This window comes from Acanthopagrus latus, chromosome 2 (genome assembly GCF_904848185.1).
Source record: "Acanthopagrus latus isolate v.2019 chromosome 2, fAcaLat1.1, whole genome shotgun sequence".
NCBI lineage: Eukaryota > Metazoa > Chordata > Actinopteri > Spariformes > Sparidae > Acanthopagrus > Acanthopagrus latus.
Window position 1 is genome coordinate 8440392 of NC_051040.1, and position 16643 is coordinate 8457034.

The following is a 16643-nucleotide window of genomic DNA, read 5'->3' on the forward strand; positions in this document are numbered from 1 at the left end:
GTTTAAATTTGTATTTGTTTCCGAGTCAGTGAGTGTGCAACTGATTGAAGAAAAGACTTGATTATGATGCTGACTGACAGAGAAGCTGCCTGGCAACTGCAAAAAAGTAGAACAGAAACACAGCGAGCTTCTTTTAATCTCAGGTTCAACAAAGAAGAAAGGCAGTACATACTCCTGTCAGTGAAACGAGCAGCTTTGTTACATTGATGGGAAAGTCAGTGCTTCCCTCTGCTGGTGATTCAAAAGAAGGCTACCTGGAGTTCTTAAAATGTACTGTGCAGGGTGCTTTTTAAGTAGCTTACTAAAGTTTTGTGATGGTTTACATTGTTTTACCCATAAAAATTGGTAGAGCTAATACATGGATGGATGAGTGGAATTAAATGTCTCTGCAATAATGTGTGCTGTATATGTCGTTTTCTGGCATTAATGTGGATTGTAATGGGTGTGATTGCAATACTTCCATTTTTTATTGCCCCTTTATTCCCCTTTGGAATATGCCATATAAATCCATTAGATAAATAATAATTTCTGAGTGAGGAGTCAAAAGTTTAAATACATGGGTGATAATTGTAACTACAATTGTAAATTATCACCATGAATTTTTATTTATTATATCATGTTAATTTATAAACCAAGCATTAACAGTGACCATTCACTGACTTAAATTACTTTTCAACACAGAGACAAAATGAACTCGATTTCCCAGCATGCCTCTGTGAACAGCGGCGGCAGCGGAGGCGGGACGTTGGGACTTCGTTGCTCGGGAACAGTTTTGCGCGGTGCCGTTTGTATGTGTATGTGTGCGTATGTGCGTTAGTGTGTGTGTGCGCTGCTCTATTAAACGGATTATTAGTTAGCCGGACGGCGTTAAACATCATGTCTGCTCACGGTTCATCTCCTGCTTCGGCCAGGCTGCCATTCATCTTCTGTATTTACTGAGCTGAGAGATGAAGAGCAGGAAACAGAGGAGCGTCAAAGCTGGAAGCGGCAAGAGCAAAGGTAAACTGTTGTTAGCTTAGCCACCTGCTAGCACCACAGCTACGTTAAGTTAGCATCAGCTGTCACTCCCAGGCTAGCTTGTTAGCTAGTTGCTAATGTTATGGTAAGTTTTTACTTTCACTTGGTTTCTGTTTTTCCTATGTTGCTTGTGATGTTGTTCATGTTTGCCACTTATATGTGTGTGTTTATTAACGTGTAACTAATAGCGGAGGAAGTATATTTTATATGAATCGCCTTCTCTGTTATCATCACAAATTAAGATGCTGCATTCAAAAGCTCATATAAGAATTAGCATCAGGGTATACTTAAAATGCCAAAAGTAAATGTACTCATTGTGCTGAATGACCCTCCTCAGAATTATGTTTTATTATATTATTGAAACACAATTTTGTTGATGTTGATCTGTTTATCACCTCATAAGGCAGCTGGGTAAAGGAGCACTCTGTAGTTTTGGGTAAGAAATTATAAGCGAAAAGATCCTCACTTACTGATTTCTAAAGCTAAAAAAAAACTAAGTAGACAAACTTCTTAAAATCAGGGATAAGTACAGTAGCTCAGACAGATGTGTCTTGTAAGCAGTGGTTTTATAAGCCTTCTGTACATCTGAGGCTGTGAACAGCAGCTCTTGGAATTATGGATTAAGTTTTTATCACAATATTAATACTGATACTTTCAGTTATTACCATATCACAATGAGATTGTAAAATCATATGCAAATAATCAAGTTGATTTCTTAACCAGTGAACTGTGTTTTAGCTCTTCACATGTACAAAACGAAAACTTCAGGAACTTACGTTATTTTAATTCCAGCATGGCTGAGATCATTAATTAAGACAACATGTTAGGATCGTGCCATGATAGTATTGTTTTACAGAAATTTAAACACTAATTACAGTACAAGCTAACAACAGTAGACCAGACAATATCGAGCTAAATTCTGCAGCAAATACCACTTTTATACATTTCATCATATGGTTACATTTGATGTTAGTATTTACAGTGTTTGCATTGTTTGTCTCTTAACATTGCTGTAATCAAAATAACTTGTTGCAGTCCCCAGCGATGTGTCCCCCTCCACCAGTCTCCCTCCTCTGGTCGAGGGCCAGCTACGATGCTTCCTGCAGGTGACAGTAAGCCGGGTATTATGGACGGTTCACAAGCCTCCGTCTGCAACATTCGTCAGGCTGCGGTGGTGGGGAGAGTCCTCCAACGGGACACACTTCTTTCCGAGAGATGCATCGCAGCTGTCTCAGAAGACCATCAAGACCACAGCTCGCTTCCCCATCCGCTGTGGGCCGAAGCAGTTCACCTCATATCTTACTGGTAACTAAGAAGTCTTTAATATGTTTGAATTTGCTTGCTGTTTAAAAATCAAACACTAACCTGTCAATGATTAACAGATATGGGCTCTCTGGTGCTGGAAGTTCTGACAAAACCGGATCATTTGCCAATTGCACGGGCTCAGGTTGCGGGCATCTCTCGTCTCTCTCTGTCACATTCCATCAGCGGATTTTACACGCTTGTGTCTCCGACTTCTGAGAAGCTGGGAGAGTTACAGGTGAGTGGAAACAAACCACTGAAACTGCCATAGATAGTTCAATTTTATATTGAGCACCCTTTAACATGCAGTAGTAAATGACATGAACTCTTAGCTTTTTCTTTTTCCCCTCAGATTTCCCTTAATTTGGAGGCTCTGACAGAAGCCTATGATAGCAGCAGCTCGCTCCCCACCACAGATGTCAGCATCGAAGTGCCGCAGGTCAACACACTTACTGTTCCCTCACAGCCCAGATCACTCTCAGCTGGCAGTGCAAGAGAATCAGCTGGGAGCAGCAGTAGAAACACACCAAGGTTTGAAGTTCTTACTGTTCATAGTAAGGCTGACCCGAATGCTTGCAGTTTTGTCCTCATAATCGATGTACACATTAGTGTTTGAAGGAAAAGACATTGCTTTGGCTGCACCAACAAGGAGGCAAAAGACTGACACAGAGAGTGAGAAAATAAGCTCCACGGTGGTGTCCCAAAACCTGCACAAATAAAAACAGCAAAGGAACGATGGCTGATATCATTAATCTCCATCACAAGATTACAATTGTAGCTTAGTACATAGGTAAATAATGAAATCAAGTTTCATAGCTTGATGTGCACCCATCCCCCGACCACACTGCACTGATGCTTCAAATATTAACAAATATATCTCCCTCAAGCTTCAAAACCCTAGAAATGCTATTTGGAACATCGATATATTATTATCAAATGTCTTTGTCCTGTTGTAAGAGGTCATAGTTAAACTCAGAGCTTAATAATCTTAATGTATTGATGTATTTTCAGAGGGAAAGACCATTTATATTTCCAAAATGTCCAGAAAACAAAAGAAGCATCACTGGAGAATCAGATACCAAAGAACAGTCAAACGCCTCTGAATCCTTCAAGCCAGGAACCAACCAATGATATCCTCTCAGGTTGGTTTGCAGCAACACCACACATCAAAACCACAAACTCACAAATCTGACCGATTCTTAATGAAGTTCCAACACCTTCTCAGTTATTCTAGAGCGTGGAAACAAGCTGAGAGACGCTATGGTGGTATCAGCTTTGAAATGCGACATGGATCCAGCTCTGAAAGACACTCCTCTGCCTCTCCCGAAGGATAACATCCTGCCAGCTTCCAAGTTAGTGTTTCATACATTTTTAAAAAATGTCTTCCATCATCTTATGAAGTACACTCTGTAATACTTTATTACTGTGTCTGCAGGCCCTTCTCCTCTCCCTCTGGGATGTTTCTTCAAAACATTCATCATGCTGATTCAGCTTTCAAGCACTCTGATGATGTTGTCGTTATCTCGGATAGCAGCTTAGATTGTCCTACTGACATGGACAACAGAGCTGTGGATCTGCTCCTTGGAAGGTAACTATGTGCACATTTACTTTCAATAGTGACATAAAATGTAAGCAGTTTTTCCCCAAAAAATCTTTACTGATTTTTTCTTATACAGCTTGAACACATCTCTGCCTCTCTGGGATGGTGAGATCTTACCTGAATCTCTGTCTGGCCACAGCAGTGTGTGTGGGGATAGTGAGCTCAGTGATCCACAATATGATCAGAGCCTACTGGAAAATTTGTTCTACAAAACTCCTGTAAGTAAATGATTTTTTCTTAATTGTGGAAAAGGATGTATTTTATGCAATATCAGAGTCAATAAACTAGAATTTTCTGCAGAGGGTTTTTAAAAGTCTTTATTTATTTCTTTCAGATGTCAGATATCCCATCAAATGACACTGAGGCTGAGGGTCAAGGAACAGTGTCTTCCATTAAAAAACAGCCGACACAGTCTGGACCCAAGATTAGTGGAGGGTAAGGACCTTTACGTGCTCCTTAAACCAAGGTGATGAGACAGTAAACAGCAACAAGCTCCTCTCAGACGATCAGGTGGGGGTTGGGAGGGTGTGCCATCCATTCTTATTATTCATTCACCTTCAAAGGATACTATTAAAAAAAAAAGGTAGTTATTGATCATCTGATCTTGATCTAGAAGGACATATCCTCACCCGAAGGTGTTTAATTCTGATTCTGCTAATAGTATGATACTGATATTAGTGTAGCTTAATGTACTGGACTCAAACAGAATAAATATACATGAAAATATCTTTGCTACAGTCCTAAATGTTCACCATATTTTCACCGTGTTTAGTCTAAATCCAGAACCCCAGCAGCCTGCAGATGCTGGTGGTGTTCCTCCTGACCTGAGTGCAGAGCAGTTGACTTTGCTGAGTATGATCCGTCTGGCGAGAGTCACCGTCGACTCCCTGACCGTACCTAAAGGCAGCACAACCACCACACCTAGAAAGGCCTTTACTAAAGGGAAACCTCCTCGAACATTAACCAACAAGAAGTGGTAGGCAACACATTTGATATTATTTCAGTCTCATTTTGAAATAACATTGTCACTATGAGTAATAAAAGGATGTGATCTCCCATTTTTTTCATTAGCACATATTTTATAGAGTACGTGTTCCCAGTGGCTGCCACTTCCAGTCGACATGATCATAGTAAGTGTGGAAACGGGGAGGTGACCAGGGCGGTTGCCAGTAAAGTCGCAGGAGGAGGTACGACCTGTCAGAGGAACCTACCTGAGCGAGTGACTCGGTTTCTGACAGCCTTTGGTTTTTCTCACATGCACTCTTGTGTGTTTTTTAGTGGTGAAGTTCCATCAGCAGTCTGTGTTTCCTGTCCACCTTGGCATGGCAACAGTTAAACAGTGGTGGGGAACTGAACTGACCTTCAAGATTTTTGCTCGAAAGAGTGACCAAAAGAAAGTAAGTAGCTTTGGGCTAAACATGGGTTAAAATGACTAATACTGGGTCTTGACTCTTGGGTATTAGCTGTATTCTTTGACAGTGGTTTATGTTTGGATCTGCCTGAATTTACTTGATGCAGTATAAGTTGCTCTGATTAATCAAAATCTGAATATTATCAAAATTGTAATATGGTGAGGTGCTTTATCTAATAAAGTATTGTCGGGCTGCAGAGATTCCCTGGCCTACAAATTGTGTCCTCTAGATCTAAGATCTCATCAAGATTTTAATAGTTTTTTCAGCAAAATGAAAATTGTTGGGCAAAAATGATCATTCTGACTAAGAGTTAGTCATATAGCAATTGTTGTACCTGTTAAAATAATCAAAATACATTAGTCACTTCGGTTCAAGGAAAAAAATACTTCCACTTCTGTTGCAGCCTGTTCCCATTGGTAAGGCTGTTCATCCACTGCGCCGTCTGCTCCTTAGCAAGCAGTTGAGTCAATCTGTCATCTTACCTGTACAGAGTTTGGAAGGAAACACTGAAACTCAGGAGATTGGACCTCTCAAGGTAACACTGTCTGTTTTTTTCCCCTATGAATTAATGTTTACAAGCCTGGTACTTGTTATCCAAGTGACAGTCATAGAAGCAATATTGTTTTGTTTTTCAGGTGGCGCTAGAACTTGCTACAGGCAACAGAGATTTCTCCTCCGAAAGAAGTAAAAGCAAGCTGGCTCATAGAGACACATCGCCTTCACAAATGGCGCCCAGCCCAGTGAGAGAGACCAGTCCCAGATCTCAGCATATTGACGCTGGCAGTGAGGAGATACCAGCTGGATATTTTGAAGATTCCAGGCTGAATGTTTGGAGTCCTCAGAGACCCTCCAGAGAACTGTCTCCCCGTCCAGGTCTCCTCACATCTCCTCATAAATCAAGGCAACCAGTGGAGGAGGACCCTGAGGTCCTGCTGCACACCTTACTCATGGTGCCAGATGGAAAGAACTTCAGCTGTGGACCCATTCAGGCTCCAAACGTGTACTTGAACTGTAAACTCTTCTGGTGCGATGAGATGGCAAGATCTGGTGTCAGCTGGGGTCAGGCTAATCCTTCCTTCAACTTTGTTCAGGTTAGAGATCAACTCTTCGAACTGTATCTAACAGTTTATATTAGATTACAAAGTAGCAGATTCCTACAGCCATATTAAACATTTCTCTATCTTTTGTCTCAGGTGACACCTGTTGCCTTGACAGCTAAGCTGCTGGAGCGGATGAAGAATAATGTGATGGTGATCGAGGTGTGGCAGAAGACAGGAAGTTCAGGGCATGATCGACTTCTCGGCCTTGTTAAATTACCTCTGCACCAGTTCTACATGTCATTTAGGCAAGTCATGGAAAGAAAATGGTTCCTCAGAATATATTTTTTTGTGTCATTTAGGAGGGAACTGACATGGTGGGATGGTAGCTGTTGTGGTGAAATTCAGTTTAGATCAGGCAAAAGGCTGAGAAACTCATGAAAAACATACAATCTCTTTTATTTAAGCTGCCTCTGGGTGGCACTATTGTACACATATTCCAAATAGAAAATGTTAAGGTCACACTTGAACCCATGAATTGCATCTACATCTTGAAATACTTCCTTAAAATTATACACTGGGAATTTTCCACCACGAAATTGCACTGCACACAACTCCGCTTGTGTTTTCCTCTCCAGGGATCCAAAGATCACCCACCTTCTTCTCCAGGCGCAGTACCCCGTTTTAGGGGTGGACTGCTACATGCCTGTCATCGATGTGTTCTCAGGTAGTTGTAAAGGAAATCTCAGGGTCGTTTTGGCTATGGGCCGATCGGAACAGATAATTTCCCTCCAGCGCACGAGAGATGAAGAATACGACTCTTTATCTCATCTTGTGAGACCAGTTCATCTGCTTGATCACCAGCCAAGTTCACACACAAAGGTCTGTGTTCAATGTGTCCATTATGACTGTGGCATCTTTGTGTCTTCTTTTCAAACAAATAATTGCAGGTAGACATCTCCTGCCAAGGCTGTTTGCTGAAAAGTTCATCTGTAAATTCATCAGATGTTATGCCGATTCAGTTAACTTTAAAAGATTTGATCCACATGAATAAAAATATGCTTAATTTTTTGTCCCTTTGACCTACTTTGACCGTTTTGTTTCTCCCTCAGACAACTGCTGCACAAGAGGCAATTCTGAGAGAGCATCTGTTCGTGATAAGGGTGGAGAAGGTAAATGGTCTAACACCTTTGCAGGCAACAGTCTGGGGTGAGGCTGACTGTTATGTCCAGTACAATTTCCCCTCTCAGGAGGCCGACCTTGCTACAAAAGTGGACCAAAACCTCATCGAGAGTAGTAAGGCCATTTAATGTATAAAACTTCCTTAAAGTTTTTCTTCCCTGTGCTTCACTCTGACTTTTATCTCACCTCCAACAGGTGTGAATCTTAAGCTGTTTCGTACCACCACGACTCTTTGTGTCCCCGACCCGGTGTTTGGCCACACTGAGACTCATGTGCTTCTGGCTCCTGACGGAGTTCCTGTTCAGAGGCTACTGCTCAGCTCTCTTTCAAGTCAAGGCCTAAGCAGTGGAGGGGGTGTCCAGTTCGAAGTGTGGTGCAGGTTTGTGCTTGTGAAATACATTCATTACAGCCATACTGTTGTCATTAACATCTTTATCCTGAAGCTTGACTTCCTTAGATTTCAAGTTTCACATTTCCTACATGAGGAGGTTTTATAGTCACATATATGTGTTTTTGTTGCCAGGCAAAGTTGCTTCTGGTTTCAACCTTCTCCTGTCATCAGCTGTTTTTTTCTTGTGAATGAAAGAACATAAATCCATAATGCTTAATACATAATTATTCATATGAAGGATCTTTATGTCTCTGCAGATATTATTATCCAAATGTCAGAGACCAACTTGTGGCCAAAGGAATGCTGCCATTGTCCAAACTGTGTGCCATGGTCACCATGCAGCGACAGCATCCTAACGAGGCTCAGATGTTCTCCCTGCCCCTGATTCCCAGGACGGACAGTCCCACAGGACAACATTCTCAGCCCTCAGGTACACAGACACACATTAATGTCAATATAATTCTGCAGTCAAGCTTATAGTTTCTTAATTGTGGTGACTGATCTGTTGCTTTTCTTAGGTCTTCTTGATGTGTGCATTCGGTACAAGCACAGACCAGTGAGACCTGAAGGGCGGACCGGTAAAGGAGCTGCCGCTCGTGTTGTGACACTCGTGGTTCAGGTGCACAGAGCATCAGGTCTGCAGGCCGCAGCAAGGTACATGACCACTGCTTTCCTCCGGAGAGCTTTCTCTGTGTTTCATATAACCTCCACCAGGGAGGGGTGGGTTGGCTGTTTGGTTGGTATTAAAATAAACAAAGAATAAACGTGTGGCACAGATATTGATTTAACTGTTTAGTAGCGAGCACTGCTTGTGTTGAAAGAGATCTTGCTGCACTCTAAAAGTACTTGCTTATCACTACCTTGTATGTAATTTTAGATACTGCACCAATGTCTTCAGTTCGCCATTGTGCTTCTGCCTCTCTATTCCAGGGCCGTATCTGAACAAGATGAAAGGTTCAGCTACTTTGCCAGTGTGGGAGTGAATGCATACATCACCATCCAGCTCTCCTTCCTGCCTGAGAGTGAAAGAAGGAGCACCCGTGTCGCTGCCAGGACCTTCTGTCCGGACTTTGATCACCACATGGAGGTGTCCTGTGATCTGCTGGCTCAGAGAAGCAGCGGAGAAACCTGCAGCCTGGCTGAGCAGCTGGAGGAGGCATCGGCTGTCTTCACTGTCTGGAACAGAGAGAGTCGCAAAGGTTTAAGAAAGCCTATTTTGTTTTATTGACCACAATTACATGAAAATGTTGAAGATGTATTCATTATACGAACTCATGTGCTATTTGTTGCAGCAGTGATAAGTCATAAGCCTAAAGATGTGATGTTGGGCACAGTGAAAATACCGCTGGCTGATCTCGTCCATAAAAGAACAGGTATGCTGCACTCTTTGTGACTCCTGGACCAGATAGATTTTCTAATTTGCACACAGTCATTGTGTTTCTTCTTCCAAACATAAAGGTATTTCTGGCTGGTTTGGGGTGTATATGCCGAGGGAAACAAGTTCTTCTCAGAATCAGCACATCTTGGTCGGAGGCCTCGAGATCGCTATCAACTTCGCCCACCACTCAGACAGGGAAAGAGTCATTAAGGCAGCCCAGGGTGTGGGCTGGGGAGTAGCCCAGTATGAAGATGATAAAGACACCTGGGCAGAAAGCATGAGAAAGATGTCTTTGACTTTTTCAATGCCAAGAGTTTGGATACCGGTCCACTGCTTGCTCCTGCCAGGCCTAAGTGAGCTTCAGCGCTCCACTTACTGCTACTTCAGGTACAAGTTCTATGACCAGGAGGCTTTCTGCTCACAGATGAAACACCCCACTGTTGAGGAGGGTGGGGAGGAAGGCCAGGCCTCTGTGTCTTTCCAAGGAAGTAGAACTGTGGAGCTGAGGAGCACTCAGCCGTTGATGTGGTATCTTCGAGAGGAAAAGCTGGAGGTTCAGGTGTGGATCGCTTTTAAAAAGGACAAAACCAGAAGGCCCACAGACACAGACCGGCTGGTGGGCTCAGCGTTTGTTGATCTGTCCTCTCTTGCAAAGACACCTGAGCAGAAGCTCACTCTCAGCGGTAAGATTTGAATGATTTTGTCATGATATTACTGATTATTCTTGAGTGTATATGAGTGTTATCACAGTTTTATGGTTTTACAGGAGTGTACCCACTGTTCAGACGCTCAGCAGCAGATCTACAAGGAGCTGCTCTCAGAGTACACATCACCCTGACAGCAGGATTCCTCCCTGCGGAAGTCTCTGCTGGACCAGACTCCGAGGTGGACTCAGACAACCAGATGGACTTTTTATCAGAAGAAGCTGAAGAAGCAGTGCCTCTGCCAGTTTCACCCAGAAAAAGCAAGAAAAAATCCTCCAGAACAACTCCAGACATCACGTCTGCGCATCACACAGAAATTAGCATGGATGAATCTTTCCCTGTGACAGTTGCAGTGGATCAGGCTATGCATCTCAATCTGAAAGGTGAACTCCAGATCTGAAATCATTTTTCCTCTGCCCTTTTATTTTAACATACATTACATTCTTAATATGGAATAGGGATTAATTTGGAAATTCTGTGAAAGGATTTGACTGATAGCCGATGACAACACCAATGTTTTTTATTGTTGAAAACAAAACAAATCTTCATTAAAAAATATACATATCACTGCACTCTCTTGACAGAGCATACATGAGATTATTAAAACAATATGTCGCTACCTGTACTATAACCTTCTTTCACATGAAGAATGGTATTATTTAGTGAAATTTACTTCTTCAAAATCCTGGCTAGTCTGATCTACAGCTGCCTGGTCAATTATAAAACATTTTTTGAGGACTTCATAACTTTAATGGCAGGGATGTCACGAGTCACTGACATGAATGTGCTAATGCAAAACAAAAGGGAATATCAGTGGATGTCATCTAATTTGCCCATAGGCTGATCACAGTCAACAAGTCGAATATCAAGTGATACCGAAGTTAAGCCAAAATGATGCTTAAAATGATGTGTGTGTTGTGTGTCTCTGGCAGGCTGTCCTCTAGCAGAGCGCAGTGAGGGTTCCCCATGCTGCTGTGTTTCGTACGTCACTGCTGACTCTGCTGAACCAGCGTCCACAGCTGTCGTAGCCAACACTGACTGCCCTGTGTGGGATCATCAACAAGAGTGCAGGTCCAGTTACATCACAGTCAGACTCAACTTTCTGTGGTACACTAAAACAATCATTATTAAATATCAGACTGATGATTTTTTGAACATTCACAGGCTTTCAAATCAGCTCCTGGTTGATCCACAACAATCTCTTGTGTTCAAAGTCTGGCACAAAGGAGGTACAGGAAGCAGTTTCAGTTCATGCTTTAAGTTACATTGTTTTGTTTGATATGTTAATTCACTGTTGGGTTGTTTTACTTCCGTAGAAATGGAGAGGGTGATTGGATTTGCCTCTGTAGACCTGTCCCCCTTACTATGTGGGTTTCAGTCGGTGTGTGGTTGGTACAACATCACAGACTTCAGCGGTCAGTGTCATGGTCAGCTCAAAGTGTCCGTCACTCCACTAAAGGGGGTCCAAGAGCTCCGAGGTCAGAGAAAAACTGTGAATGAAGATGCTGCTAAAAACTCATCGGTGAGACAAAGTATTTATACACACAATATGCATTTTAATGTTTATTATAAAACATAAATGTCCAATTCGACAAGTCTAAACTTATGATGATGAATGTGTTTTATTAACAGGGTTCATTCAAGGCGCTCCCTGTCAGCTATCATACCACAGCCACATACAGCAGCTTCCCCTCTCACATCAGCCGATACCCCGAGCAGAAGATCTCGTCACCTGACCACACGGAGAAGCTGTTCTCAGAAAGGTTTGAAGAGCAATTACACTTTTTAAAATAAGCTTCCACTGTCTGTGTTTCATTGCATTGATTCGTCGTCTTTACAACTGTTCAGGTCCAGTGAGAGCGATCGCCATTTTGAACACATGGACAAAGTACGTCTTTACCACCAGAGTCTGCAGGAGCAAACAGCAGCTAATTCTGCCTGTAGCAGCAGCGCCGCTGACATCAATCCATCCAGCTCGTTTCTGTTCTCAGCACTCAGGTATCATTCCTCAGATAGACATGACAACACCACTGCTTTTGTTTCCTTTTTTTAAAAACCTCAGCTTTGACTATGACTCTTTATTTTTACAGGAGAAAACTAAGTGAGCTCGACAACATCCAGAGGTACTTCAGTCGAAAGCTTTCTACACCCACATTCCCACTCCTGAGTGAGCAGGACTGTCACATCAGGCAGGAGGAGCAGGAGGACACAGACTCCTCTCAGCTTCTTCAAAAGTCCAACCAGTTAGTTGGAGAAGTTAACAACATCATCACAGGTGAGAGGACCCCGTAGTGAGTCTGAAATTACCAGCCAAGAAGTTGCAAATGCAGCATTTTTCCAAGAAAATGAATACATGAAATTAGTTCTGAAAAAAATTTGATGACAACTTATAAGCAACGATAATAAGATGAAAAAATAAGCCTAATCTTCGCCGTCCTCTTCAACAGGTCTGCGAGAACACCATCTAGAAACGATTCTCTCAAATCCTCAGAGTAGCTCAACATCTTCTCCTGTTGAAGACAACAACCTTCAAACTATCCCTGAGAGTATCACCAGACCGCACAGAGCTTCAAATTCTTCCCAAGAAGGAGAGTTTCCTCTGCCCTCGCTACTTCAAAAAATGTCTGAAGACACAGACTCTGAGCCAGAGGTAGAAAAGGAGAGAGAAAACTACAAGGTTACTGAGTCAGAGGAGGAAGATGAAGATGGGACAGGTGGCAGACAGGACGAGGGAGATGAAGAGGAAGAAGATGAAGATTACGAGGAGGTTGTGGTGAAGCCGAGGCATCTGAATGAGGTGACATCTTTAACAGATAAAACCAGTCCTTGGACCAGCATCCTTTCGGACCCTGACCTGGTTTCTCTGGAGAGCCTGGAGGTGCCAGAGGAGCCAGATCTGAGCCAATACGAGGAGGAGAAGAAGCAGACTTTAAAGCTGCAGACTCATGACTGTTGTGGGAAACATGAGTGTGGCAGAGGAGAGGAAAGTGACGATGGATCAGCAGATGATACATCAGACACAGACAGAGATGATGAACGCACGATACAAACTGCAGATGAGAGACCAGAAAAAGAAGCCAAGAGCTCCAGCGAGGGGTCGGACGACGAAGGGACATCGCTCACAGCACAGCATGTCACAGATACCCATGATGCTTCATGCTCCCAGGAGAATCAAGATGCCACACTTCAACCGTATCCTTGATCTTTATTTTTAGTTTTCTCTTGTATTTGTCTTTCTTATGTGCTTATGAAGTCTACTTCAGGTCAAAGATTCATGACAAAACCTGCTGAATGAGCGAGCAGTGAGGGTGCAGCAACATGCTCCTGCAAAAACCCACTAAAAGAAAATCTGAAGTCCCCAGAAAAGAAAGGGTGTTAAGTTGTATATATGAGTGCTGTATCGTAGGCAACTGGACTTGTTTCAGTTTCCTGAAGACATTTCACCTCTCATCCAAGAGGCTTCTTCACTTCTAACTAACTGGAAAGGAGGTCGCAGGCTTCTAAACTCTGTGTGGTTTAACCTTACAGAGTCATTAAGGGCACATGTGAGCTCTGAGGTTCAGAGTCGTTAGGGCCACTTGTGGGTCGTTGATTCAGCCGGCCTTCATGTGGGTTTCTAAGGCTAGGTGTCTGGGGAGAGAACTCAGGACAACTTGTCACCTTCTCTTTTGTGGGGATTTTAGATTTTCTTTTAGCACCATTGCTTTGGCAGGCGCATGTTGCTACACCCTGGGCTTGGTGCTGCTTAAGATGATTATGATTGGTACAGCACTAACCCTAACTCTTGATGAAGAAGCTTTATCAACATATGCCAAGTTATTAACATGCAAACTGTGACCAGGTTCGAGTTAGGGTGACTCAACATCATCAACTTTATGGTTGCTTGCTAAGCAGGTTGTTTGCTGTAGTGACAGGGATTTTTGTAACAGTAACATGTGGATAGCAGAAGGGAGTTTGTGTCTACATTTACGTATAATCACATGAACAGATGCATGCAGCCACCCTCTGTCACTGGTTGTAGTTTGAAACTGTATAGTGCAAAGGTGTGTCCAGACAGATCAGGAGGTGAATTTATGATGCTCCAAGCATGTGAAGTCAGTGGAAAGATGCTTAAATGCTGTCTTTTTGTCACATCATGTTATTAGATAACTTGAACTATCTTTTCTGGCATTTGCAAGCTTCATCTCTTGAATCTTTGGCCTGTAGATCATCATACCACCATACATCATTACACTGTATTTAAGTATTTTTTTTTTTAACATTCAATCATGAAGCGTTGTGCCTGTCGATGTCCCTAATTTCTTCCTCCCTTCTCACCAACTGGAGGCGTCCATGAGAGCCATACGATTAGCTCCTTCTTTCTCCCAGTCAGCCAATGACCCGGTGAGTGTTTGTCACCAACTCTACTTCAGACATTCACACCCACTCACTCTCTCACTGAGTATCTGAATGTCTTGGTTTTAATTACGATTGTTTGTATATTTTATATATATATATATATATATATATATATATATATATATATATATATATATATATATATATATATTTTTTTTTTTTTTTTTTTTTTTTTTTTTTTTGTTTTTTTTTTACCAATAAGACATTAAATAGAGTCCATTTAGAGTCATTTGACATCCAGACCTAGCTGCTATGCAAACAAGGGCATTGTAAACAGGTCACTTAATCCCTCACAAGAACTTTGCTTGCCTGCTGAAGTTCAGCATAATTTTACTCTTATTTGTGCAACATTGGCAGATAGAAAATTACCCACTGTTATGTATTTTGGTAAATATATATAAAGAAAACACTGTAAACACAGTTATAGGATGATGAGTACATCTGGTGTTCATGGTTGACACTGCAATGTCATCATGTCATCTACCTTCATTCAGACTCTGTTATAGTGTTAATGTGGCAACACATTTAGTTTTCATCACAATGTCTTTCTACGTTCAGTACGTATAGTTTCACTCTGGGAAAGGACAAAGCAGATTTAGAGTCTTAAGATCGAAGTGATTATTTGTGTGTGCTGTTTCCCCTCAGTCACCTCCACTCTGGTGAGTTTTAAGACACTGTTGTGATGTAACCAAAAGGCTGCGGTGGGTACTTCTTGTGTCAAAAACAAACCACTTCCTTCTGTTCTGAGTAATTGTGTTTTATGATCTACAGATATTAGTATTTTTCTCATCAATCACATTTATTGTTGGAAAGATGGCTTCTCTGTTGCTTGTTTTCTTTTTTTTGCTTAACAATGAAAATCACATTTTTTTTAAACGTGTATCAGTTTCCTGTCGGAGAGAAAGCGAGCGAGAGCAGCTGGCACCTGTGATTGGATACGACAGAAAATTAGTTTTGAAACTCCATCACTCCTTACGCCTTAGGTTGTGTTATTTAATTTAAAAATGATTTATTTTCTTTTTTAAAGGACATTTAATTAATTCTCCACTTAGTAACTCGTAACAGCAAAGTGAAAAGTGTTTTGAGAATTTTTGCTGAGTTGTCTAAAATCAAAAAGTGAAATATTTAATTAATAAGTGTGGATTTATGCTGACGAATTAGAAACTCAAGTCGAAGCTGATGTTCACCCTGTTTGCTTTCAACTCTAGCTTCATGAGCTTGTAGGCTGGTTTGTAGTTGCCTTGACTGCAGACATTAATTCATATGTCATCTGCAGCCTGATTGCTGCCTCTTTAATATTTCTAGGAACTGTCAGTCTACATAAAGAGACTTTATGGGATCATTAAAATTAGTACCATTATTTGATGTTCTGTAAAACTGAGGAGGCACATTGATAATTTGCACATTATTTCTCTAGAGTAGTCCACAGGGACAATCAGTGCAGCAGACTGACTCCCAGTCAGCTGTAGCAGTGGAAAAGTGTTTCTGAGCAGCAGTGTTGATGTATCTGGATGGGTGTGGAGATAACAGGCAGACATGTAGCTGCTGGAGTGTGAGGTGGGAGCTGATGTGACTTTAAGGGCAGGAAGGTGCTATTAAAGAACTGGTTTGAGCGAGTCTTGTGTTGCTGATCTCCTGATTGTGTTAAGCATACTATGAAGGTACACCCGACGAGCCTGTTTCACAGTCTCCCTTTTAACATGAACATTGGCTAAGGAAAGGTGCTCTGTGTTTGAGTGGAGACTTGTTTGACCACACACCTCAGACACACATTGAATTATATCCTTTGACTAATTAGTTTGTTTTAAGTCACGCCTTGTATATGGACCTTAGAGCAATATTTAAATCCTCATTTGAAAAAGTATTAAGGCTCATAGTTTTCTTGTTACTCACACTGCAGTTGTGTTTTTGCTCTGTTCTTTCCAGGAGCGAAACTCAGCTCATCGCAGAGCTCCTCGACAGCGTCGCAATATGTCGCCTTCGTCCATGAAGAAAGAGACCGAGAGAATAGCGAAAATATTTGCAGCTCACTTTGATGACAGTTGATAGAACATGGGGGTCTTGTACACATTTGTGAACACATCTATACAGCTCAGTGTTTTCAGACCATGAAAAGATTATGTAAATTAAATGTAATTTTGTATTTTTATAAATAAATGTGAACTGTTTTCAACTTTGAATGCCTTTTGTGGTTTCTTTTGGCATGTGTGACATCGGTGCCA

At 41.8% G+C, this 16643-nt stretch overlaps 1 protein-coding gene across 2 annotated transcripts; it reads left to right on the top strand.

Annotated features, from left to right (window-relative positions):
* Positions 1–760: 760 nt before the first annotated feature.
* Positions 761–16601, top strand: c2cd3 (C2 domain containing 3 centriole elongation regulator). Of its 2 annotated transcripts, none has more exons than XM_037119760.1 (33): positions 761–999; positions 2053–2322; positions 2400–2557; positions 2672–2850; positions 3331–3461; positions 3545–3671; positions 3755–3907; positions 3996–4137; positions 4254–4354; positions 4692–4895; positions 4991–5106; positions 5198–5316; positions 5735–5866; positions 5967–6422; positions 6525–6676; positions 7007–7250; positions 7481–7664; positions 7746–7929; positions 8199–8371; positions 8460–8595; positions 8872–9140; positions 9234–9314; positions 9400–10002; positions 10086–10406; positions 10956–11094; positions 11188–11252; positions 11340–11545; positions 11656–11786; positions 11872–12021; positions 12114–12298; positions 12471–13215; positions 14298–14406; positions 16348–16601. In XM_037119760.1, exons 1-33 carry the CDS (start codon positions 948–950, stop codon positions 16465–16467), a joined length of 6537 nt encoding a protein of 2178 aa, XP_036975655.1. In that variant the 5' UTR covers positions 761–947; the 3' UTR covers positions 16468–16601. The 2 variants fall into 2 exon arrangements, with proteins under 2 accessions (XP_036975655.1, XP_036975663.1); XM_037119768.1 differs by having other exon boundaries at positions 9237–9314.
* Positions 16602–16643: the final 42 nt, after the last annotated feature.